Source organism: Bombyx mori, chromosome 1, assembly GCF_030269925.1.
Source record: "Bombyx mori chromosome 1, ASM3026992v2".
NCBI lineage: Eukaryota > Metazoa > Arthropoda > Insecta > Lepidoptera > Bombycidae > Bombyx > Bombyx mori.
Genome location: NC_085107.1, coordinates 6,858,627 through 6,886,603, shown reverse-complemented (window position 1 = coordinate 6,886,603; position 27,977 = coordinate 6,858,627). Strand labels below are relative to the sequence as shown.

General features: G+C 33.7%; 1 protein-coding gene across 3 annotated transcripts; it reads left to right on the top strand.

Annotated features, from left to right (window-relative positions):
* Positions 1–99: 99 nt before the first annotated feature.
* LOC101744860 (major facilitator superfamily domain-containing protein 6) lies at positions 100–26,666 on the top strand. Of its 3 annotated transcripts, none has more exons than XM_004929762.5 (14): positions 100–403; positions 654–772; positions 7,485–7,623; positions 8,597–8,813; positions 10,696–10,867; positions 11,645–11,856; positions 12,285–12,498; positions 13,573–13,670; positions 14,528–14,687; positions 15,626–15,810; positions 16,279–16,534; positions 17,191–17,402; positions 18,942–19,134; positions 23,293–26,666. In XM_004929762.5, exons 2-14 carry the CDS (start codon positions 700–702, stop codon positions 23,370–23,372), a joined length of 2,211 nt encoding a protein of 736 aa, XP_004929819.2. In that variant the 5' UTR covers positions 100–403; positions 654–699; the 3' UTR covers positions 23,373–26,666. The 3 variants fall into 3 exon arrangements, with proteins under 3 accessions (XP_004929819.2, XP_037867979.1, XP_021206038.1); XM_038012051.2 differs by having other exon boundaries at positions 112–360; XM_021350363.3 differs by having other exon boundaries at positions 185–203.
* Positions 26,667–27,977: the final 1,311 nt, after the last annotated feature.

Below are 27,977 nucleotides of genomic sequence, written 5' to 3'. Positions count from 1 at the left end.
CAAAATAAAAATCGATTTTCATTTTCGTATAATAATGCACAAGGCACAGCATCTGTCATAAAACGTCAAAGGTTTGCTATTTGTCAAAAATGTCATAATCAATCCCACAGACCAAATAGTATCTACTATCTATCTACAGCTACAATTATTAGAAACCGGGAGTTGCTAAGGAAGACGCTATTTAGGGAAAAATAAATAAAAAAGTAAAGTTTAGTGCTATGTAAACTTGTACTATAAAATAAAGCTAACTTTGATTTATGAATATTAGCGTTATATATTCAAAATAAGCACAGTTTTTCATCTTTTCATTCAAAAACCGCGAAGTTAATAGCAACACGATTTGCTTGTTTCTGATCACGTGTATGCTGAATTTATTCAACTGATTATTAAGTTTAAAAGTGTAGTAAGTTTATCGTACATCTATATGTATCATAGAAATTTAAGAATTAGATAAAAAAAAGTTAAATGACAATTAATTGCTATCTGTACAAGAACGACCTTCCCTTCATCTCAAAAAAAATTGTTGTTCCTGTTACAAATATTTCTCAGAACATAATTAATTATGAATGTTTTGTGTGCTGCTGAGAAATATATTATTGAGGTTGAAAATATTTTATGATTTAAAGTTATTTCATCACAGTTGTTTGTTTTAGGAGAAAAACTGATTTATATGGGAACATAATTGTTTTGGACTTTGGAATGCTGCCGTCTAAAATGCAAGTTAACAAAAAACTATTACCTATAAAAGGACATTATTTTTTTTTCAATGCTGGTTAGTTTTCCTGTGTTTTTATACATGAAATAATAATCAAACGAATATAACCAAAAGCAAATGGATTGAGTTAGCTCTTGGTCTCGAATTGCATATGATTTCAAACTTACTACTACTCTTTGATATGGTTAGCTCAGAACACATGCAAATGTATCTACACACACATCCAATTCAAAATTTTCTTTGTAGTGTGGCTTTAAATCTATAGACATACAGTTTGTATGGGAAGGATAAAGATAAAAGTAATGTATCCCCCTCCTTTTTGTGTATAATAATTAAGTATGAAATTTTGTTTTGTGACAGAGAACTTCCATTTAACATTTGAAACTTATTTATGCAAGGGTTTCAGAATACATTCAACATTATAAAAAAAACCATATGTTAGTTTATCAGAAATGGCTGCTATTTTCTAAAAATATTATTTACCTAACACATCTTTTTCTACACTTTTTGGCCAAACATTACAATATTATAAGATAGTAAATAACTTGGAATTTTATGTGTAATCTATAAAAGCATTATCATAATATAATTAAGTTTTTATATTGAGTAAAACTGATTTTCAGTTTTTTAAATAATTGTATATTTTCAAAGCATCTCCAAATATATGCTCCAGTTGCCATAACAGTGCATGATCTTGTGGGTGTAAAATTTGACAAGCATCAATTGAGTTGAAGGGCTAAGTACCTTTTTCTTTTTCTGTAAAAAATACAATACAATAATTTGATGCCATATATTTTGGTTGAATTACTAAATTTAATGAAAAGTAAAAATGACTTAAGAACGTAAACATAGCCTGCAGAGGAACTTAGCTTCTCCCTGTATTTTGTACTATATGTTTCATGAGGAGTGCTCTGAGGAGTTGTTTAAGACAATTCCATCATCTCATTTTTACAATTGTACCGCCCGGCATTGGGCTAGAGTTCATCCGTACTACCTGGAGCCACTGTTGTGTTCATACACAGTGTGTCTCCTTTACCTTTTTTGCTACATGCCATCTGGCTTTGAAATGAGCTTCCCTCCACAGTGAGTCCCAAGCCCTATGACATGTCATTATTAAAACGAGTCTTGTGGAGAATCCTTAACGGTAGGCAGCGGCTTGGCTTTGTCCCTGGCATTGCCGAAGTCCATGGGCGACGGTAGCCACCATCATCAGGTGGACCGTTAAGCTAGTCTGCGTACAAAATAAAAATAAAAAATGCACCGTCATATCACATGTATTTAAAATATTCAGATAAAAAATTTGTTATTAAATTATTATGTTTAAATATATTATGTATCTAAAGTTGATAAAATTTATAAATACCCACTGCATTGTTGCACTCGTGAATCAAGCTTATTGTCCCAAAGTGTGTTTTCTCAAAAAAATTGTCCAGCTTATTCAGTAATCTGCATACACACATACATACACCAACAATGACACAAAGTACTTAGAAAAGTAGATCATTTAGTTATAATATGCATTAGAATAATGTCAATTTATATTGATTTTTGAGCCCCTATGCAGGGAGTCAAACTAATGTTTTTATTATGACATTTTTTTTTTTTTTAAAATCCCTTAATACCAAATTTTATCAAATGTCCAGAAACAGTATCAGTATCAATATTCTAAATATGTACATATTTATTCTGAAGTTCCATATTAACAGTGCAAACTTAATTGTGTGCTAATAAAATCAATGATCTTGCCTTCATTTATTTTATCAGAAAAGTATTGTAAGAGAAGAATCTTCCCAAAGAACTGTCATTTTCGGCAGCAAGCTAATGGGGGGACAGTATGAGGCAAAAAAATCATTATTATCTCAGGAATCCTCCAATGAAAAAACACTGCATTGAGAATGCCATTAAACAACGATGGTAGCTATGTATGTTATGTACTACCACACTTCTATATAGTTTGAGTTCACGAAATGCTTAATTTAAGGCGCGTTTCTCGGGCTATTGTTTTATTAGATAGATAGGTTTATGCCAAAAGTAATCGTTTTGCAACTATTTGCCCTTTGGTGCAATACTGACTTTTTGTGGATTTTAGGACTCTTCTAAATACACCTGAATAAGATGCGTGAAACGTTTTCAACGCATTCTCGATACCATAAATATCGATTAATGTCTCTACTACCTTTAAAACATGAACATTTACTACTTCATGCTAAAAATAAGCAGAATTAATAAAAAGGCATTGAACTTAGTTCAGAAATAAAAAGTCGCGGTTTAAAGATTAAGACGCTTGGTATACTTGTATCAAACGAAGAGAATGCTAGTGTTCAAAACCCGGATGCAGGTATTAATTTTTCTAAGGTAATACGCAATTAACCAATTATCACGGACGACAATCATTATGTAAGAACAAAATATAGTGTGAAAAAATTAGACCCACAAAAAATATTTTGCTTAACATATTAGTAGGGTGTGTTGTAAGTCCACAGGGGTAGGATCCGCAATACTGCCGATTTCTGCCGCGAATTAGTCTGCATTCTGGTTTGAAGTAGGACAGCTGTTATATAATAGAATTGAGACTACGACCTCATGTTTCAAGGTGAGTCGCGTTACTTATGTTGTAATTTATATAAGGCCCGGCAACCACTTAACACTAGGTGGGGCCTAAACTCGTTCAACTCTGTGGAATAAAAAAAAAAGCGATCGGCATTTGCAAAACATTGAAAATTCTAACAAAATCAAATAATTACTCGCATCCGTATTCTTTCTAAATGTCGTAAATAATACACATTTAAACTATAATTTATTTTAATTTAGAATAATAATAATCATTGATCATAACAAAATTTATGTAAACACAATCACAAGATAAAGTATCAAGGTTGAGATGTACTCTTGAAGCAAATTAACATAATATTAATTATAATTATCAATGCAATTATTGTGTAAAATTTTGATATCGAATCTAAATTTATTATTTGCTTCTGATTCTTACTATACAATGATGCCTTGTATTTTTAACTTACTCACCCACTCACTGACGTGATTTGAATATAAAGAGTTCGCAATTGAGTTAATAGTCACACAGCTTCTATTTGAGTAGTTAGAAAGCTGTTCATTAATTGAGCGAAATATATATCTCATGGCGTAAGGTCGATTTATGGCATTCCCATTATGATGTCCATGGACCCTAGTAACCATGTAAACTTTAAATTGAACAGAACGGACGGATCACAAAGGATTGTTCAATTTATTCTGGTTCGAATTCATAGTAATTCCTCAAATTTCATAAATTACATTATGTTTAAAAATACAAGCTCTGAAGACTTTTACAAACAAAATAAATTAATGTTAATTGTTTAAACAAATGGGAGTTCATAAACGAATTTGTGAAATGAATCTTCTCGTGGTGATCGATTCATGTAATTGATCCAAATTCACATCTAGGCAGCTTCTCGCTTACAATGTCATATTGTCGTGAAAAACATTTCATTGTGTTATTGAATTGGAATTTTTACTGTGTTACTAAATCCTAAGGGTTAATTTACATAACGAAATTAGTGGCATGAAATTAATTTCGTGACATTAGCTTTACAGTTTCACGTATAGTTTAATATTTTCGTAATGCATGCATTAATTTCATGAATGCTAATAAGTTTCGTGTTCTGCGCGATTTTTTGGTGAAATTGCAACTACTTTCATAGTGTAGACGCGACGTGAGATATTTGACGTTATGATATGATATTACCACATATTTCCAATTTTATCTTGTACTTTATTGTACACGTAAAACACAATGATAGAAGAAATATATTAAACAAGGGCGTACAAAATCGATTTATAATTAATGAAAACGCATTAATGAAATTTCTTCTAGTAGACCAGAAAACGGTAAAGTATATTAAAGAGGCGTAAAAACTAATGTAGTGAAATACAACCGATACATGAAATTACATATAAACAAAGTATAAAATGACATATTTTTCCAGACAAATGCTGGTTAACATTTATAAATGAATAACCACCATAAAGATAGTTAAATTTTTAGACACAATTTTACAATTTGAATATACAAATCATTTTTGTTTATCTTTTAGGATCAAATGGAGATAAGGGACAATAAATGCTGAAATTATCTCTAGTACTGGTAGATAGAGCACGATGTACCGAAAACGTAGTTTTAAATGTAGTTTTGTAACTAGTTGTAGAGAGGCACTAATAATATTCATCAATTTCAGCAATTCCTACCGATAAAATGATAAAGCTTTCGAATATTTCTGTAAAAGTAACATAAAAATTTGCCACTACACGTGAAGCGTTTAAGACGAAGGTTCGAGAACTGTTTCTCAGAGAGTTAGCAGAGTCATCTAATTGATAATATTTGTTTATATATGTTTTTATATGTATATATTTATGATACGTATATGTATATATTTATGTATATGTATTTATTTAAGTACGAGTATTTGTATCTATAAATATTATGTATGTTATATATACACATATTATTATGTTTCAGTAATATCACCTTCACACTACACCTACCAAGCTTCATCTCTGCACTCCCCTAAGGTAGACTGTTAGAGAATGCCTATGGCATTAAGTCCGCCTTTATACTTTATAGTATAAAAAGTTATAAATAAATAAATAAATCAAATAAAAATCTTGTAGTTTGAATACTGCGATAACTTACATTTTGATATCCAAGGTATTAAGGGATACACTTCTCGGTCACCGTCCTCGCCGAACTCGTCGCTAGCGACAAAGGGCTCGACGAGTAAATTAACCCACAGACACAGCCCACTGAATTTCTCGCCGGATCTTCTAAATCGGTCGCGTTTCCGATCCGGTGGTAGATTCTGCGAAGCACTGCTCTTGCTAGGGCTAGTATTAGCAACACTTCCGGTTTGAGCCCCGAGAGCTCACCTACACGCTAAGATGAAGCTGAAATAGCCTCTCAAGACTATCAGCATAGGTAAGGAAAGAAAAAAAGTACAATTCATTAATGAATTATTGAAAGATGAATTTCAAATCTCTATTTATAATAGGTTTTGCGCGCATGTGTACATCCATTTCAACTATAAAGAATATTTACCTTCTAAAGAGTTCCTAAATATTTCTTATCTTATATCTCTGCTATATTCACAATAGAATAAAAAAGAGTAAGCCACATGCCGAAGAATATTTTATTCGACAACCTTCGTCCTGTGTGTCCTCCGATCGTCATTAAGGTCAGATTATTTATATGTCTATTTTGAACCTTACGATCGTACGTTTTTAAGCGAAATATATTGGCCAGAGCCGTAAAATATTTTCTAAGTATTGTGATCACACGAATGTGGCCGTATTCGGAACATTCAAATTTCATGAATACTGTTCGCTGTTATTTATAAATGTTAATATCGTTACTTAAAAGCGATTTCTCCAAACACAAGCATATATTTACTTAAATGGAGATTCCAAACCTACCTACAAATATAAGAATAAATAATTAGGCTATTGAGAAACAAAAAAAAAATTAGCAGAACTTATGATCGATTATTAAGAGGAATATATTATTGAAGAATAATTCATTTTTATTAATATCATTTGAAATGAGCTCATATCGTCATGTCATATTTGCGTCGACTATTATCAAATGTGACTTTTGGACAATTATTGGTAAATCAGAAAAACGAATTATTGACTTTGTATTCCATTGGCAGTCACAAAACTCTTCTGAACGACATCTTAGATAAATAACAGGTTAAGTATTAACCTTTATTTAATGCAGGTTTTGAACCGTATTCTTTGAAGGAGACGATTATATTCAAATCAATCTGTATCGCCATATCAATAACATTTTTTTGTCCAAATGCACAGATTGCCACCTTTGACAATAGACGACTCATTTAAATAAATGAACCAGTGATGCTTACGGTCGGTGTACATACGTATATTTATGCCGTGCACTTACCAAGGGTGTTATAGTAAAGAAGGCTAACGGTTATCACTGATAGACATTCTTCATTACGAAAAATATAATTAACAAATGGTTTTATTCCATTATTATTATCGTTCTATGCGACAAACAATATGAAATTCAAACCGTAAATGATATTTTTTTCCTTTGTTAAGTATATCCGATCTGTTACATAATATAAAATGTCGCACATAATCTTAATACGGTTATAATTATATTATTTACACATGTGTGTGAATAACTATGTTTTTTTACATTGACGATATTGTTGAATCGAATAGATTTGAATTTTACGAATACATAGGTACTTTACGAACCCGAACGAAAGTATGCGCTAATAAACATTTAATTTATTTATATACTTAATAATTCTGTATAATTGGTAAGAAAAAACCGATCAATTGTACAATTTTATTTAAGAAATCCCGCACAGCATATACTTTTAACGGCCGTCTGGTGTAGTGGTAAGTGACATGGTCACTACACAGGGGGGTCGCGGGTTCGAATCCCGCCAAGGGAAGATATTTGTATGATAAATATAAATGTATTTTCCAGGGTTATGGATGTCTATTAAATATATATATGTGTATAATAAAAATCTTACATTTATATCCGTTATCTGGTACCTGTAACACAAGTTCTTTACGAACTTATCACGGGACCAGTTAACGTGGCGTGATTGTTAGTAGGTATAAAAAGAAAAAAAAGAAAAAAGAAGGAATAACGCATTTTAAAGACTATTGTTATTATTCTGCACAATCAAGTTTAGTTAATTAAATAAATTAGTAAAATAAAACAAATAAAATCTTACAGGCACAGCACCGCTTGTCCCATATTTGACAACATACGCACGGCAATTGGGATTTTCTTCTACAACAGTAGGCTTAATCTATACTGTATTACCAATATGTGGATTGATTGCGAAACCATTGTTCGGTGTTATTGCGGATAGGTATGTAACATTGTTGTTTTTTTTCTGTTTCTCTGGAATGCTTCATCGTTTTGTCCAATTTTGTGACTAGTAGATTTTATCATTGGTATTACCGTAGTAGCTGCACATAATATCTACAGTACTATACTTGCATTTCAAGGTAAATATAATGGTAATAATAACGTGTGATTCTCCGCAAATGAACGTATTCGAATCACGCCTGTTTCGAGTATGGGTAGGAAGAGTTTGATGAGTATCACTCCATCTCCGACAGTAAGTTAACAAACCGTCTTGGACTATGAACTCGTCGATAAGAGAGTAGGAGGCAAAGAGTCCGGTAGGATGCAACTTAAAGTGCACGTAAATGATTGTCTTGTCGACATAGGCTTTACACAGAGAATTCTTCGTAATAATCTCTATTGTAAATGAGTATTTATGGTATGTCCCGATATAATGTATTAAATTATATCTTAAAAGAACAATCAGCTGTCATATAACTGTAATTTCATAAGCTATTTACGATTCTGTTTTATCATTCGATCTATCTTATCGCAATCTTCATAACCCAATAATCTTTATTCTTAAACCAAAAGTAGTGTTTCCATGCAAAATTTAACAGCATTGTAATGTTTTAATGGTCACTCAATTTTGTTATTCATATTGTAAGTAATAAGAATATTGCATGTATAACGATCCCCCGAGCGGATGCTCACACGCTTCTATGAATTTGACCTTTCATTCTCAGCGGTAATTGAAATACAAAAGCTTTCGCCAACGATAGATCGAATCCGAAAATGACCCTTACGACTCGTCTCAATAAGAGTAAGTGGTCGTCGTCAATCTCGACCATCTCTCGGCAACGGTATTATTATCTTCTTAAGGATAATTGTGCACAAATTGTGGGACGTTGTATGCAGAACGGGGGACGACTTATTCCACATCTCGATCTCGTAGCAAGCAGAAGTTGCATCGTAACATTCAAATATTATTTCAGATTTAAACTGCAGAAATCAATATTTATATTGTTTCAATTCGTGACTATAATAAGCTTCTCAGCAATATACTTTGTGCCACACAATCGGCCCAAAATAAATGTAGAACTCAATTGTGGTCCGGCTGGTACAGTTTTAACAAGCTGCTACAAAGATTCACCGTCGTTGGACTGTAAAATTCAAGCAACGGGCGACTTAAATGTCACATCAACCTGCAAGGTGAGTATTATTTTGTGTTTATTTATAAATATTAACAAATTTTGATTAAAATTATTGGTAATAAGAAACTTACTGGTGGTAGGACGTCTTGTGAGTCCGCACGATTAGGTACCATCACCTTGCCTATTTCTGCCGTGAAGTAGTAATGCGTTTCGGTTTGAAGGTTGGGGCAGCCTTTGTAACTATACTGAGACCTTAGAACTTATATCTCAAGGTGGGTGGCGCATTCACGTTGTAGTTGTCTATGGGCTCCAGTAACCACTTAATACCAGGTGGGCTGTGAGCTCTTTTTTTCCTACCTAAACTGATAGCTTTGAGAGGCTATATCAGCGTCGCCTTAACCAGTAGGTGAGCTCACGGGGCTCAAACCTGATGACGTTGCTAACACGAACCCTAGCAAGAGCCGTGCTTCGCAGAATCTACCACCGGATCGGAAACGCGACCCACTGAGAAGATCCGGCGAGAAACTCAGTGGACTGTGTCTGAGGGAATCTGTGAGCTCGTCCACCCATCTAAGTAATAAAAAAAACTTTATTCCGAACTACCGAACACGAATATTTTCTTTTCGTTCTTTCTTCAAATTGAAAATAATGCAGGAAAGCAGAAACAATTAGATCAGACCAGAAACAATGCATAGATATTTGGTCTAAGGAACAACATTTTATTTATTAATTTTGCATATATGGGTAAACTAGCTCATGACCAAGCTAGAGTTCAGTATTTACTAGAGTCTATAGACATGACTACAATAATGAAGACATGAAGTCTGTTGTGTGGTATTATTGTTTTGCGGCAGAAATAGGCAAGGTGAGGGTACCTACCAGTGCGGAGTAATAGGCCCTAAATACGAGTAAACCGGGCGTCTAATCCTTTAGACCACAATGACTTCAATATTTAGTGTTATGTAGTAGGCACACACACGTCTAGGCAGTTGACGCGATTATATAGAACTTATGAATCACCGAATATCGTATAACAATTGAATGCATTGTAAGTGCACCTAATCAAAAAGTATGAAGACGGCGACACTCGCTTTCTGATTGAGTCTATTTTATTGATTTAAATGGGTAGACGAGCTCACGGCCTCATTGGCTATTAGCAGCTACTGTACACTTTGTACACAGGCTATTTGCTAGTTAATCATGTATTCCTGACCAATAAATAATAAAAAATATAGGTACAATGAAAAGAAAATACTAAATATATTTTTCTGTTCTCTTTTCTACACTAAAAAATAGTAAATTTTTTTACTTGATCGGTTTCCGATACGTTTTCAAATCAATTGGACATCCTGAAAGAAGCGAAAATAACTTTGAAATATTCAGTTCTTATACATAGGTCAAGCTAATAAAAGCAAGTTAAAAATCACACATTGTTACGGACACATATCTTTAGTGATATATGTACATACAAACGTCAGGGACGTTTTAACAAACCATCACCAAACAAAATTATAATTTGCGTAATTACTGGTGGTAGGACCTCTAGTGAGTCCGCGCGGGTAGGTACCACCACCCTGCCTATTTCTGCCGTGAAACAGTAATGCGTTTCGGTTTGAAGGGTGAGGCAGCCGTTGTAACTTAACTATACTTATACTTGAGACCTAAGAACTTATATCACAAGGTGGGTGGCGCATTTACGTCGTAGATGTCTATGAGCTCCAGTAACCAACCACTTAACACCAGTCTACCCATCTAAGCAATAAAAAAAAATTTACAGCTAGCTACAGAAATAGTGTAACATAATTATGTAACTCAAGGTATCCTATAGGTTGTACAAATATATTTCTTTCTTTATTAATTTAAAACCACCGTCGGACCGTGAGGCTTCTGGCCTCGTAAAGCTTAATTCTTAAAAGATTACGTCACTGATATCTTTTCAGATGGAGTGTAACATGGGAAACCCGAGGATGTGGGAAACAGTGTGCGAATACTGGCATCTACCTCAGTACTGTTATTCGAACACTGATCGGATACGATATACGTCCCACGTAACAAATGTCACATTAAAGGATGATTGCGCATATTTTTCAGCCAATAGTGTCATTCTGGACGGTATGGTTTGACAATAGCTGTGATATAAGTCTTTCATGTTACAGCTATTGTCTTATGGTAGACGTTAAGTTTGAGAGTTCGCAAACGTAATGTGGACAACGATGTCATTAACTTTTATCGTTTGAAAACGTATCTCGTTAATAACATGTTGAGTTAACGTTTTTTCAGTCAATTTGTAGAATTAATATTGAGGAGGTTTAATTTTGGAACGTTTTAGCATTTAAATATCACGAAGTATGTGATAGTTATAAAATAACAAATGGTGTTTTATAAAGGTAAGAGGTAAGGTTAGAATTAGTATTTCAATTTAAAACTAGACGTACTCAGCTGTTAAATTTATATTTTTCAGCAATTTATAACCTATTTCAATGTTACTCTCTTACATTTTGTTTTGTCGCAAAGCGAACTCTAACGCGTATTAATCTGAACGTGCAAAAAACCGACGAATAATAATATAACAAACTCGAAACATTTTTTTTTTTTTATTGTTAATGGCTTACTTTAATTATTTGTGTAAAAGGCAACGTCTATTAAACACACTTAACCGACGTGTTTTAAGTGATTTGAATATCTTTTGTAAATTATTATGTAACAATACTTGAGACCTTAGAACTTATATCTCAAGGTGGGCGGCGCATTTACGTTCTAGATGTCTATGGGCTCCAGGTGGGCTGTGAACTCGTCCACCCATCTAAGCAATAAAAAAATAAAATAAAAATGTATGAAAACGTTAGGCCGTAAAACTAAATAATTATCTATCGTGTATCTCGTCAATAGGCTTGAAGTTCACGCCGCGATGTCGGATAGGACAGAACTACGTCGACGTAAACGAGCCGTGTTCGTTAAATTGCACAAATGAAAATCTTTCATCGGTGATCGGGAGGGAAAAAGCGAACATGACTTGTGTGGATCGACATTTGAACTATCGTCTGTGTACGAACTCTAGCCTCGCGGATTTGACTAAACAAAACATAGAAAGTGACTGTCAGGTTAGTGTTTATCGGCTTTTTATTATAGAATGAGATTTCTGTTGGATTTTGTTTTGTTGTTTATGGGTAGACTGCAGCTAAATCAGAATTAGGTGGTTGTCGAGCCAACACAATGCGAAATATTTTTGATAAAGCCTATCAGAATTTTCGATATACCACGCTATTAAAACGAAAATTAACTCTTTTGTATTTCTCTCTCTCTCTCTCTCTCCTCTCTCTCCTCTCTCTCCCTCCTCTCTTCTTTCGTTCTCTTTTTTTTTTTACTCTACCGTCCTAATGTGAGCTATGTATGTGTGCTCCAAAGTTCAAGTAAAGTCTAAAATCCGTCACAAAACTCCAACTGAAAATATATTGCCCGAAATGATTAAAGAACAAAAAGACAATATATGAAAAAATATATATATAAGTATGTTAATAAATTATTTTAGGCAGATTGTGTTCTGGATAAAAAAACTCCTTGGCGTTTAATGGAAATTTGCGAGGGATGGCATGCTGACGTCACCGAAACGTGCTACCCAAAGACGAGTAATGACGAACCGTTTCCATCTAAATTATCATTCACGGCCACGTTGAAGTTGTCGTCAATGATATCGGTGGAGAATTGTGTTTACATCAAACTAAAGAACATCATAATGGACAATGGTAAGTTTATTTAATTTAAACAACTTGATATAAACAGGTTTAATTTTAATATATTGAAATTAGAGGTCTTCAGGGAGAATGTACGGTGCGCATGGTGCACGATGTTAGGGTGTGTATGTAGGTCTACGATATAGATGGCTTGAAAAACACTATTATTATCGGGAACAGAGAAAATAGTTGCTACACTTCACTATTAGTTTTTTTTACAGAATCTGCTACTTACAAGTACACGAAAAGAGAATGATTTGCTCATATATTTATTTATGAATACATTCATAGTAAATAAAAATAGGACATAGTACATCTGATTTGACAGCCCTTAAATGCCTGAAACTGATGTGCACTGAAATTACTGCGTTTGTTTTTTTAAACCATCAGTCGATAGTAAAAATATATGCTTAAACAGTATGGTATATGACAAAAATTTGGAAATACCAGCGACCTTAGCAAACCGGTAAATGAGCATATTTTTACGGGTGATTTTTACGTCAAAGCGTTATTATTTCTTTGTCATTGGAGTCGTTCGCGAATTTAACTCAAACACGTTTTTCCTTACAAAAATTAGTACCCACCTGCGAATTTTAGGGCATAGTATCATGGCTCGATCTGAGTACAACGGACGTTTTATCGCTTAAGCAAGACTATATCAAAGACTGAAAAATAGAAAAAAAAAATATTATTCCTCTCACAAAAATACGTACTCAAAGCTTAAAACTGCAAAAGTTATTCAAATAATTTATAATATTGACTAAGGTCACGAAGTTTTTAAATCAGGACGTGTCTTGGGGATGGGGTATTGCGAAGGGATCAACAATGATGTCTGTAACATATCTTTACGTAGCATCCAGGTGAAGGCACGATAGAGCAATAGCAATATTTCTGCAGCAACCACCCTAAACTTATCTTTCATTAAAATTATTTTGATGCTATCTACGTCATTGTACAAATAATTTCACTAAGGTTTGCGCTAAAAGGCTTACTTTTGACCCTTACTTGATGTTAAATGGAAAATGATAAACAGAATCGAACATGTTTACACCCCTAATAAACCCGTTTCGTCATTTTAAATTACAGGTACCATACATTATCCTTATTGTGAAATGAAAACTGATTATCAAAACACTTCACAGTTGTTCGAGTCCAATTGCGAAATGAACTGCGATAACACTATGGTGTGTATTAAGTGCGTTAGAAATAATTTGTTTCATTTCTGATCCGTAACATCATATTATCACATCACAGCATAGCTATTACATCATATCATAGCGATCATATCACAGCAGTAGCAGTACCAATAAATTCAGATAAGATTTTTTGATAAAATCGCGATTCATGTTTACTATTAAAGAAATCTAATAGTGTAAAAGTCATCCACAGTCTACATACATACAAATAGGCAAAGGTAAATCACTTAAATAACATTTTCTCCTCAAATCGTCAACTGATTTTCGATTTTCTTGTCGTCGAACTTCGAGCATTGGAAGAACGCCAGTATTATTAGAATCAGTTGCGAATTGAGAATCTCCAATTACGTATACCGGACTATAAAGCTTCGAAATTTCATTATTTCTTCATCATTTAGATACAAATCACTTAATTTTGCGATACTTTGAGACTATTTAAAATCGCGGAAACTGTAGTTTTTGAAGTGAAAACTTCTTTAGAATCGTTGTGATTTCAAACCGGATGCAACGGAAAAAACGACAGGTAAGAGACACAAATACAAAAATGTGTAGGATGAAGCCAGCAAAGAATGAGACAGAAATATACATACTATTTAATACAGCGCCATCTGTGTGATTTTTTAATACTAACGTGTGTATGAAAGCTCTTGTAGTGAATTTTAATTTAGGATTATACGTGAAATTAAAATATCAATTCACAGAGGGCGCTACCTTACAATTATTTACTAATGACAAAATTTTACATATACTTAAGACGTTTAGGATAATTTTAATTTTGGAAGGTTTCACTTCTACCACGTGTGAATTGCACACATTTTGTATTTTATAATTTTTTTTTGATGCAGGTAAATGAGATATTCGAAGAATCTCAAGAGAGTACTGAAGTGGAGGAGAGCTCACAGTTCACAAGTCAGTTTTGGATGTTTTTCATGTTTATGATCATTAGTTGGGTGGGACAGGCCGTCGTTGTGACTTTCGCTGATGCTATTTGTTTCAATTTACTTGGTAAGTGAACACACAGAATATTGTCACGTATCTATACTAATATATAAATCTACAGTGGTTTTTACGGATATTCCGTTATAACTACTGAACCATGCATCGGATTGACTTGAAACTTGGTATCCATGTAGAAAATACATGTATTTAATGGATAGGCTAATATTTATATGAGTTTTGGATTCCCTACACCAGTTGTGGAAGCGTTAATGATGAGAATCTTTGTGAGGGTGAGAAATATTAATGTTAATTTTAAAGGCCCAGCGAAGCGGACGGGTACAGCTAGTAATAAATAAAAACGAATTACTTTCAAATCAAGAAGCGATCATTAACGGTTTCACAGCGGTCGTTTTTCTTTAATATGACAACTTAGATATATTATGTATACTCTTTCTATATATCTATCTCTTTTCTACATTGAATCAAATTTAAGTTACGGTTTCGGCACGACAGAGATATCTGGATATCTAGGATTTCGTTTATAGAAAAAGGAGGACGCACTTCAGGTGTTAACAAATATTTTATTTTGTTTGTCTTGATTGATGTATCCATACTAACTAGTGGTTACATGACACACACTACCATACATGTATTTGACACACACACACCCACACGGATATATACTCTTGTTTATTGTTAAAGTCTGTGGTCTAATTAAGAATAGTTTAATATTGTTTGTCTTTAATATTATTTGTCTATAGTGTAGTCTTGACGAAATCTATGATTATAAAAGTATAAATAGCTAATAGTCTTTGACAATAGAATCATAATAGTGTACAAACTTATAATTTCTATTAATTATAAGTCGAATTTCGATTACCGGGAGTATCACTGGTTTTCGTAAAAAGGGGTACAAAGTTTTTGCTTCACGTATATAGATGTACAGATTGCATGGTGTGCTGATATTAATTGTCGGTTGTTGTATCGGTTCTGTTTTTTTGCAGGTACCGAAGTCGCCCAATACGGAAAACAGAGGCTATGGGGCTCGGTAGGTTGGGGTATATTCTCGTTCCTAACTGGTTTTCTCATCGACACATTCAGCGACGGCGCGTACAAGGATTACACGGTGGCGTTCGTGCTGATGTTTGTATTTATGATGGGAGACGTCATCGTTTCATGTTTTTTGAAGGTAAATATCCGATCTAAATAAGCCAAGATCACGGTTACTGGTGGTAGGACCTCTTGTGAGTCCACACGGGTAGGTACCACCGTCCTGCCTGTTTCTGCCGTGAAGCAGTAATGCGTTTCGGTTTGAAGGGTTTGGCAGCCGTAAATATACTGAAACCTTAGAACTCATATCTCAAGACAGGTGGCGGCATTTACGTTGTAGATGTCTATGGACTCCGGTAACCACTTAACACCGGGTGGGCCGTGAGCTCGTCTACTGATCTAAGCATTAACGCCCGACATGAAAAATTCTATCAAGATTTTTTTCTTCAGATTTTTCTTTTTCTTTCAGGTTTGTTCTGCAATCTGTACACAGCCCTTTTAAATATGAAATCGTCTTAATTGTCAATATTTAACACCGAATGTTTTTTTTTTTTTTTTTGTTTTATTTAAATATTTTTCTTTTGTTTTATGTTGTCGTCTTATGCAGACCGACTCGACAAAGATGTCGTTGAACATCTTGGGTGACGTCGGAACCCTTCTGACCTCGCTACCCACTTTCGTATTCATGATGTGGACGGTGGCGGTGGGATTGTGCACGGGATTGTTGTGGAACTTTCTGTTTTGGCTCCTCGAAGACGTTTCGCGTTTATCTTGCGACAGTGTTATGTACATAAAAACACTGCAGGGCTTGGTAAGCGCGATCCAAACGTTCTTCGGCGAGATACCTTTCTTGTTCGTGTCAGGTTAGTGAAATATCTAAAAAAGAATTCGTTTATGATCGACTTTGAGTTTATGAGTTTTATGAGAGTTTATTTATTTATTAAGTTGCACCAACAAAGTGATCATTGATACAAAACATTGACAAACTGACAAAAGTTCATGGCAGATGTCACCTCAATTATTATAGGTGCAATCGATAGTGCATCACTACATAGTATAAAACAAAGCCGCTTTCTCTGTCCCTATATCCTTATGTATGCTTAAATCTTTAAAACTACAAAACGGATTTTGGCGCGGTTTTAAAAAAAAAAAAGAGTGATTGAAGAGGAATGTTTATATGTATAATAACATCCATTAAATAGTGAAGAAATCAATAATAAATTACAGTTTCCGAAGCGAAGCGAGGGTGGGTCGCTAGTTAACAATAAATATTAAAAAATTATATAACTACGATTTGATTACATTTGATGGATTGCTTAAGATTAATTTATATTTAATTGGGAAATGCGATCCGCGACAGATTTTTCCTGTAGTTGTGAGACAATTAGAAGAAACATATATTTCATTTAAAATTAGTTCAGCGCAATAGGACAACTCAGAGCGGACAAAAAAAAAGAATATGAGTTTTATGAGAGTTTATGAGTCTTAATGTCTCAGTGATCGAACGTGACCGTTACAGGTTATATCTTGAAGAAAGTCGGACACGTGAAGATGATGAGTCTGGTCTTGTTCGCCTTCGGTGTTAGATTCATACTATACTCGTTTCTAACGAACGCCTGGTGGATCCTACCAATAGAGATGCTTCAGGGTATCACTTTTGGGATGTTCTACCCGACCATGACGTCATATGCTAGTATAGTATCACCACCGGGCACAGAAACTACCATACAGGTATCTTCATATAGTATTATTCATTAGTTATGTATGTCTTCTCCGGGGAACATATTGTGTAGCCTAAACGTAGGTCTCGAGCAAAAAATTATTTATTCTGCGATAATAATTTATTAGACAGCTTTTTTTTTATTGCCCTTGTTGGCAAACCAGCATAAGGCCCATCTGATGGTGAGTGGTTACCGTCGCCCATGGACTTCAGCAATGCCAAGAGCAGAGCCAAGCCGCTGCCTACCGCTTAATACTCTCCTCAAGCCTCGTTTGAAGAAGGACATGTCATACCATTTTTTGTATCGAACAACGAATCTTTTTAAATTTTAGATGTGATTAAGTAGTTCCTAAGTAATTTTTTTTTGTTTTTTTTTCTGTCCTGCAACTTAGCAATTTGTTTCTTGAAAAACAATAATCTAATCTGTTGTCAGATTTTCATCAGGAAAAGTTGAGTCAGCTGAGTTGTGTCCCCAGTGGTACCATTCTCATCTTATATCTGCAAATCTTTTTGCTAGGATGCTCAGTAAAATAAACAAATATAATTTGACGTAGAACTGTTAGATTAAGATTAGGATTAGGTTAGATTAGATTAGATAGAGATTAGGTTGATTACCACAAACTCATATAACTTGTCTAATATCTAAAAAAAATATCACATATTAATAGATTTAGTCCCCCAGAACGAGTCTCAATTCAAAATTAACATACTATTTTCGTAAATTTTCAGTAGTGTATATACGAGTGTGTACGTGCTAACTGCATTTTTGTGTAATTCATAAGAAAATGTTATAGTATCAATCACTTAATACTATCTTACACTAGGCTATCAGCACAGGTAGGAATTTTTTGTGTATTCAGAAGACAATGCGTTATAGTATCAATCACTTAATACTATCTTACACTAGGCTATCAGCACAGGTAGGAAATTTTTGTGTATTCATAAGACAATGCGTTATAGTATCAATCACTTAATACTATCTTACACTAGGCTATCAGCACAGGTAGGAAATTTTTGTGTATTCATAAGACAATGTTATAGTATCAATCACTTAATACTATCTTACACTAGGCTATCAGCACAGGTAGGAAATTTTTGTGTATTCATAAGACAATGTTATAGTATCAATCACTTAATACTATCTTACACTAGGCTATCAGCACAGGTAGGAAATTTTTGTGTATTCATAAGACAATGCGTTATAGTATCAATCACTTAATACTATCTTACACTAGGCTATCAGCACAGGTAGGAAATTTTTGTGTATTCATAAGACAATGTTATAGTATCAATCACTTAATACTATCTTACACTAGGCTATCAGCACAGGTAGGAAATTTTTGTGTATTCATAAGACAATGTTATAGTATCAATCACTTAATACTATCTTACACTAGGCTATCAGCACAGGTAGGAAATTTTTGTGTATTCATAAGGCAATGCGTTATAGTATCAATCACTTAATACTATCTTACACTAGGCTATCAGCACAGGTAGGAAATATACAATAAGACGCGAACGAGAATGCTTCATACAATATTCGTTTTCAGGGCCTCGTCGGTGCCGTTTTCGAGGGCGTTGGCGCTTCTCTTGGTAGTTTCATAGGCGGACAATTGTACCATCACTATCAGGGCTGGATCACGTTCCGTATATACGGAATAGGTTCGCTTGTCTGTTGCGCGCTGCACTTGACCGTGCAGTACGTGTTCAAAGACAAAATTCAACGTGTCGGACTTTCTCAAGGTAAAAAAGACATGAACGAATAAAAAATAAATAAAAAAAAACATTGCTTCTCCTTGCGGCATTGAATACTGATACTTAATTATTTACTATATAGTTTATTATAGAATGAAAAAAAATTACCGATTAGTAAAAAAAAAAATTTTGTACGTGTGCAACGTGGTGCACGTGAAAGAAGTGAAACTTCTTTTGTGGTGTGTATTTGTGTTTTATTTTTTCATTTGTCATCCTTAAATATAATTAATTTGTAATAGGGAATTACGTGTATAAGAAAAACGACCTCTTCGCCATTTATATATATTTTTAAATTATATATAGAATAATAAATATATTTTTTAAATCCTTTATTAAAAATAAAGTGTATAATAGTTAATATGTCCCTATCATCTGCAGGATCAATGTTACACTAATAACGAGCCATCTAGTGGCCAACGCCCGTAAACAGAATTTGTATAAGAGAAACGACCTAGCTCGCTTTCTCCCTCTCCAAGGTCGAGTGGTTTATGGGGCGCTCTGACTTTTTCTCGCTCATCCCAAATTGTATCTTCTCTCTCTAGCCGTAACGAATATGTCGCGAGTAAAATTTTACTCTCAGCGCACCTAAAGAAGTTTCACTTCAATAATGACGTAATATTTTAGTACATTAGAAACGGCTGTGCCTTTGAAATTCGTTGTACTAGATTTTTAAATAGTGTTTGTATCGAAAAACATACTTACGTGTATAATAATTCATAAGTGTGTCTTATGTAATCAGTAGAGTTAATTGACTTGCAATATTCACCTTAGTAAAATCAGTTGGTCTGGCCAAAGCGCAATCTACTTCAAGCTAATGTTTAAAAATTATGGGATTGACGGAAGAAAGATGACGTGACTTTTCGCTAGCATAAGTCAAATCCGATACATTAGTCTATTTTTCTACCATCGTTAGCAAATAGCAGAATGAACTCTGGACGGCCTCCATTTATTTGGGAATCAAGGAAAACCTCTATTTCTCATTACTCTCTTATTTACATATATCTCGTTTTTATATTTATTTATTTTTCGTTTTGTACGTCCCATACTTTTGTGATCGTTTTATTGTTGGCTGTTTTCGTTGCCTTCTAAAGGCTCATTGTTTTGTTTACCGTTGCTGCATTCACCCTTTCATCTCGGACTCCGCTATTTATAACAACTGGAGTATTCGTTTTATATCTCTGATCAATGTCTTATGTCGATCCTCTGGACATTCAAGTTATTTATTACGTAACAAAACAAAACCAACACGTTTTAAATGTGGCTAATCGAAGATTGTTTTCCGTAAATGTAACATTCCCTGCTTATTATAGGTTTATTTTCGTGACTAATGTATCTAATCTTTAGTATTAATGATTTGTAAGCATTTATTTAGTCGACTAGTTAACAATCTGGTGTTGTGTATTTAAGTTCCTTTTTACAGTATTATAATTGTATTAAACATTGAACACGTACGGTTGTTTTATTTAATTGACCATTTTATAAAACCGTCGGTTTGTTTGTCTTCCCGAAATAGGTGATTTCGTTTGATATTTACCAAGAGACATTGTGTGGCAGCGTTTGATGGGTTCATTTGAATCTCGGGATCGACTCAAGATGGATAGAATCTTCTCGACGGCTCAGAGATCGTTTATAATCCTTAAGTTCTAACTTATTTCAGCTGTGTCACCAACAAGTTTCCCTACAACATTGTTACGTTTGAATTGTTTTCTGCAGATAGAGGATCAAGTACAAATTTATTTTCTTTTTTTGGATTTATGTTCTATTTAGACGCATGCGAGCCTCTGCATGCGTTTGACAACACTATTGAATCCTGCATGACAACAATTGCCGATAAATGTTCCGTAATTATATTACTATTATTCTGTTCGCAATATCTTACGATTTTACCACGCAATCGTATCAGATTTTAATGAAGACTACATTCAATGATTATGTTTGTTGGACGTGGTTATCCAAGAGGGCACCAAATATCGTAATTTTATCAGAAAAGGTGTCCACAGTTGCTAGAAATCGTTATATAATAAAGATTATTATCACAGTCATAAATATATTCCGTCTTATTATTTGGCTTAGTTCCTTGTCTCCAGCTACGTCCAACCATATCTACTCTTTATTTCTTTTAATAATTTTCAAACAAAATTAACTAGTGATATATTAGGATCAGTTTAGGTCACTTAAAAGCAAAATTCACATTGTACAAATTCACTAGTATTTTATTTACCTATCGAGCTTGATTAAAAAAGATTCTAATGAATTTTTGCTAACACGAAGACTCAGTAATATTCGCTCAATAAATTAATAGCAACAATCAGTAATATTCTTTCAATAATTATTATGTGTATTTGTTACCGATTTTTACTTATAGATGTTTAACGAGTGATGAAAGGCTATATGGTTTAAAGGCTTATTACACTTGGCTGAATTTAGTCGACTGAATTCAGAAGCAAATTTATAAGCTCCTGATTACAATGTTCTAAATTCAGTTACTGAATCAATTGTCAGCTTAAACGCAACGAAGTAGTATGTGTCGTGTGCGGAAGAGGATGGCCCCAGTATTCTCTAGACAACAAAAAAGTTTTTTTGTTGTTATTGTTTTAGGTTTCAATTTCCAAAATAAAAAATAAAATAAAAACAAGAATATCGGTGAAGAAATATTTATAGCTGCGCGGAATGTTAGCAAATATGAACTTTATGAGTGATTTAGAAACAGCAGACTTCAGAAATTATGTACGAATGGATTCGTAACTAAATGCGATTACACCTTCCTCTAATTAGAATTCTAAATGATTTAGTCAGTCAGAAACCATCTGTGCTACTGAATTCAGTAGACTAACTTACTTAATGCTATTACACTTCACTGAATTCAGTCGACTAAATTCAGCCAAGTGTAATAAGCCTTTTTGGCGACATTTATCTTTGTTGATAAAGGTGCGTTTTATTTGGAATCAGCATCGACAATAAGGTGTTTTTATTGAACGTTTAACTAAGTTTACTCCATTCGAATAGCTGAAGAAGTTATGATATTTTCTCCAAATTTTAAACTTTAAATGGTTCTCCTATACAGTTGTAAAAAGGTCGCTTAAACCAGATAAACAGATTACAATTGATTTTCTTTGAAAAACAATACTGATTGTATGGTTGCCATATTAAGTAATTAAGTACCTTAGTTAATGCAGAATGTTAGAGCTTTTATCGAAAATTTATTTATCAGTCATCCTAGCTAAACAAAAGCTATTCATTACGCAGATTATTAAAAGTTAATAAATTGAAAACTGCAAAAAAAATTTTTTTTTCATTCGTCGAACTGATTTAAATTTGTTTATGCCAAATACGCCATATAAAAAAAACTTTTATCGTATACTCAATGCCAAAATCATCATGATCGTGAGTAGGTATATCAGAGGATTTGTGAAAGCAGCCCCGGTGATTGTCAAATTAAAAAGCGGACGGTTAGCGTGGTATGGACATGTGAAGCGTAGAGAGGAGATGCATGTGACTAGGAGATGTATGGAAATGGTAGTGCAAGGTAGAGGGGGAAGAGGTCGACCGAAGAAGACATGGATGGAGTGTGTGAATGACAATATGAGAGAGAGAGAGGACTGAGTGTTGAAATAGGGGCTGATAGAAGAGAATGGAATAGAAAAACTCGCTGTGTAGCCCACCTAGTGGGATAAGGTGGGGACAAAGAAGACTTAATGTCAAAATCAGCTTTAAAATGTTTGCACACTATCCATGCACAGTCGCAGGACCTATATAATATCCACGTCAGTGTTGCTATAAATAAAGAAATCTATATATTCACTGCCTAAATTATTTAATTTTTCGTGTGTTTGTTTATAATAATCAACTGTGCTTGAATAACAAACAGAAATATGGCACGATAATGAACTAACAAAATCACATTTGCTTCGGTATCTCACATAGCTTCTAATTTCAACTTGACTATGTCAATATATATAATATATAATAAATATAATAATGATAAATAACGACCTACGAACGCGGGCGTTCAAAAACTGTTTGTTGCGTGTGACTGATCTCTTCTTACCTATAGTAACTAAATTCACGTTTATCGACTTAATAATTAAACGCATGATATATGATTTTAATTGGACTTGTATATAACTAACCGTACGTGTTTTTCAGGTTACGTATCGGTGTTTCGGAACGAACAACAAAACGACATGGTATTTATGCTCCAAGACATGGGAGACAGGAATTCGTAATTTATTTTGATAATAAATCAATATCAAAGCAGCTAGCCACATGAGAGTAGAGAACCGTGGGAATATCACATCGATTTCGGCATATATCATTGTCCGTCCATTGTTACTACAATGCATACAGTAGTGATACTATGAACTGAATGTACAATCAATAGGTAACTCAATACATGAAAAACCCTTAGTATGTACAAGTCTATTTAAGTCCAGTTTCTTTTGCGTTATTGAATGCAATAGAAAAAAATAATCTCATACTAGAAATAAAATTAAGAATAATTAGTGGTCCTCTGGGAGGTAGTCGAAATTCGACTATAATTAATTGAAATTATTTTGTATACTATTATGATTGTATTGTCAAAGACTTTAATACTTCTATAATCACAGATTTCGCCAAGACACCACTTTATACAAATATTAATAAAATCAAACAATATTAAATCTATTCTCAATTTAACCACATACCTACTATAAGCAATAAGGAGTTTGACAATAAAAAAATATTATGCATGCGTGTGTGTGTCAAATACATGGTAGTGTGTGTAATGTTTTTATTATTATTAATTTAATGTATTTATTATGCATAATTTAAAAAAATATTAACATTCTGCACTCCTTCTGAACGGCCGTCTGGTGTAGTGGTAAGTGACATGGTCACTACACAAGGGGGTCGCGGGTTCGAATCCCGCCAAGGGAAGATATTTGTATGATAAATATAAATGTCTTTTCCAGGGTTATGGATGTATATTAAATATATGTATGTGTATAATAAAAATCTTACATTTATTTCCGTTATCTGGTACCTGTAACACAAGTTCTTTACGAACTTATCACGGGACCAGTTAACGTGGCGTGATTGTTAGTAAATATTTATATTTATTTATTTATTTATTTATTCTTTATATTCCCTATAATTGTCCGAAATACTCCTCCGTCCGCGCAATTTTGGTAAAAATGGGTACAAAGTTTTTGCTTCACATATTAATAATAGATTAAGCGCTTAAGCTTCCAAATAAACAAAGGTTGTGATATCAAAAACAAAATGAGTGTATTTAGTTCAGGCCCGTCAAACGATATTAAGACTATGAATTGGATATTCAATCGACTGGAGACTGGGTATCGGAACCACACTACGTATACGATTTTTAACATATATCGAAACATATCAATATGTACATACGTATAATTATAATAGTATATAATATAGTAGAATTTATTGAACTGCGTGAAACGGACAAGTTGGATTTGAGTCGTCTAACTTATTTATATATCGAAGTTTTAGATTATTAATTATATTTGCATCCATTGGTTCTAGAATTTCTAGAAAGAGATCTGATTGTTTCGCTTTGGTTTCCTGGAAATACATTTCCTATCACAGACATGTAGATGATATTGTTTCGTACATGTCGGGCTATCAGAAACCAGTGATAATAAAAACGGAACTAATCTGATTGTTTCCTTCGATAAAAATTGCATAAAACTTGAATTGAGTTGATTAAGTTTTTCCCTGAGCAAGAACTCGTAAAACGAAAACATAAAAATCGATTTTCCACAATAAAATAGTTACTATCTTGTGATGTTACAAATATTTTCAGTAGGTTATAAGTATTATCTTTAGTAGTTTATGTTTAAACGTAAGGTTAGCACTAAAAAATTTCATTTTTTTTTTAAGTAATTATTTATTTATTATCAAACAACACACATACATATAATATGTAGATACACTAGAGCCGTATTAAATTAAAATTTGAATTATTCTTGTTCAATAAAATATTTTGTAAAAAAAATTCGGCATTAAAGATAGAGTCCGAGCTAGCAAATCTTCCCCACACGGCAGAGTCCTTGAGTACGTCCATCCTCCTGGGCAAAGCCTGAAAGGTCTTCGGACAAATATGTAGTTACCTTTGAATCCCTCCAAAAAAAATTAGTCGGCGCTACTTCTTCCATACGAATTCGTGTAAGCTGTAAAGCTTGTATGAATGTTGCTTAGGGCATCGACCTCAAGATTAATAAATAAATTATAACAAAATAGAATTATTATTAAATTTTTCCTAAAATTGGTCGTTTATCTGCCATAGGCACATTTGAAAGGTAGGAACCATGAATATCTTCCATAGATGTGGTAGACTGTATTTTCAATTTGTTTAAATTGTATTTAATGAATACATATTATCAAATCATAATTGATAAATTTGGTCTAAGTCGTAGCACTTTGAGCAATATGGTAACAAATTGCGTAATGCTCGCGTGAAAGCGCAGGTACTTGGGTAATTGTTTTCTTAGACACAACACACATTTAAACTCTATTACCAATCATTACCAATGCATTAAAATTTATTAAGCAATTCAAAAATGAGTATTATTAGTAGGTATAACTTTCACAAAAGCAAACTTTATAACAAAAAATGTGTTTTCTTTTCGTTTATATGCATAATTAACCGAAAATTATAAGATAAACTTTAGGACAAAGAACGAATTCTTTTGTAGAATCGTGTTAAGTATGTATGTACGTGTCTAATGCAGAAAAAAAGTACAATTTGACTTTCAGAAGTCAGACCCATAACTAGTTTCAACCGTCGTAATAGGTTAATAAAGTCTAAGTTTGTTTAAAAACGTTAATAATATTTATAGTTTAAAATATGTATTTCTACTAAGAAGCAGTTTCGTCATGTTTTATCATGTTTTCGTTATGCTAGCGTTGTGTGATGTCATTAAGCGTAAACGCTACTAAACGTAAAACATTAATACCAATTTTACATAGTGCTGCTCTAACATAACTAGGTCCGCACATTCGGATCACCCAGATCCACTCTCGGTGCTTTTAGGTTCTTCAAGCACCGGTCACCGTCCTCGTCGACTCCGACGTGCGAACTAGCCCATAGACACAACCCACTGAGTTTCTCGCCGGATCTTCTCAGTAGGTCACGATTCCGATCCAGTAATAGATTCAGCGAAGCACTGCTCTTGCTAGGGCAAGTGTTAGCAATTCTGTCAGGTTGAGCCCATAAGCTCACCTACCGGTCCGCGCGAAATTGGAATAGAAAGAAAGAGTCTGCACAATTATGCCATACACGACAACAAGCATAATTATGCGATTAATAGCACGCTACGTTTTTTTTTTTTAATTCAATAAGCTAAAAGTTGATGATCGAAATGTGAAATTTAAAGAAATTAAGAATTGATTTATTTTTTACACGTGCTCCATTGTGTATATTTTTATCATTGTACCCGATGTAACGACGTATAACATTAATTTGGCGAAATTTATCGAATAACATTATTGAATAAAGTTAAAATTGATATATTTGTTTTTAATCATTCCTACATAACTCCATAGCTGTTAAAGCTTAAGATTCATTTACTTTAATTTAATTTACTCACGAATAACGTTTTGTTAACATAAATCGTATGGTAAGGCATTATCTCCATATCACCACCAAAAATAGTTGCTTTTTTTTTATGTAATGAACCTTTCCCTCATTTTTTTATTTTATTTTTAAATAAAAGTAATCATTATGGTCATTTTGAATAGGGAGGTCACCTATTCTCTTTTTTTAAATAAATCACGCATGTTCATCCGGCCCTAATTAATTTAGGATTCCCTTTGTTATTGGTAACAGAGACTGATAAACATACTTATATAATAGGTTGGGGAAAATGTCTTATCGCATTATAGTATGTATGAACTTGTAATAAAAAATAAAATCTCTTTGGCTATACTATTTGTATCTGCCTGGTTTTGGTATCATTAAAAGTTTAAATTTTAAAGAAGATAATTCCAAATTCAAATAAGGAAAATGTGTGATTTGTATTTATTTTTCGTACTATCAAGATGAGTGAATCTAATGAAGAAATTCGATACATTTTACTACAAAAAAGGTTAAATGCAACGCAAGCCTCGAAAAAAATTTGCGATGTTTATGGACTTATATAGTGCAGTGTCTGTGAGAGTAGCACAAATTTGGCCCTATTACGGATAAAATGGATGTCATTTTTGAAAAAGTGGAGCAAGATCGGCATATCAGTAGTTACGACGTAGCTGAAGAACTGGGAATTGACCACAAAACAGTTTTGGCGCATTTTAAAAAAAACTGGGTACACAAAAAAGCTCGAAATTTGGGTAACTCATGAGGTCACTGAAAGAAACCGAATGAACCGTGTACTCATTTGTGATTCTTTATTACGACGTAATGAAACCGAACCATTTTTTAACAAGCTGATAACTGGTGATGAAAAGTGGATCACGTACGACAAGAACACGTGCGAAGTCGTGGTCAAAGGCCGGTCAGGCTTCACAGACTGGCGAAACCCGGGTTAACTCGCAACAAGGTGATGCTGTGTGTGTGGTGGGATTGAAAGGGCATTATTCATTATGAGCTGTTACCACCAGGCAGGACCATCGACTCTGAACTCTATTGCGAACAACTGATGAGATTAAAGAAAGAAGTTGAGAGAAAGCGGCCGAAGTTAATCAACAGAAGGGGTGTGGTTTTTTATCATGATAACGCTAGACCTAAGAGAGCTTGGCTGGGAGGTGTTAATGCATCTGCCGTATAGTCCTGACCTTGCACCTTCAGATTTCCACCTGTTTCGATCTCTTCAGAATTCTTT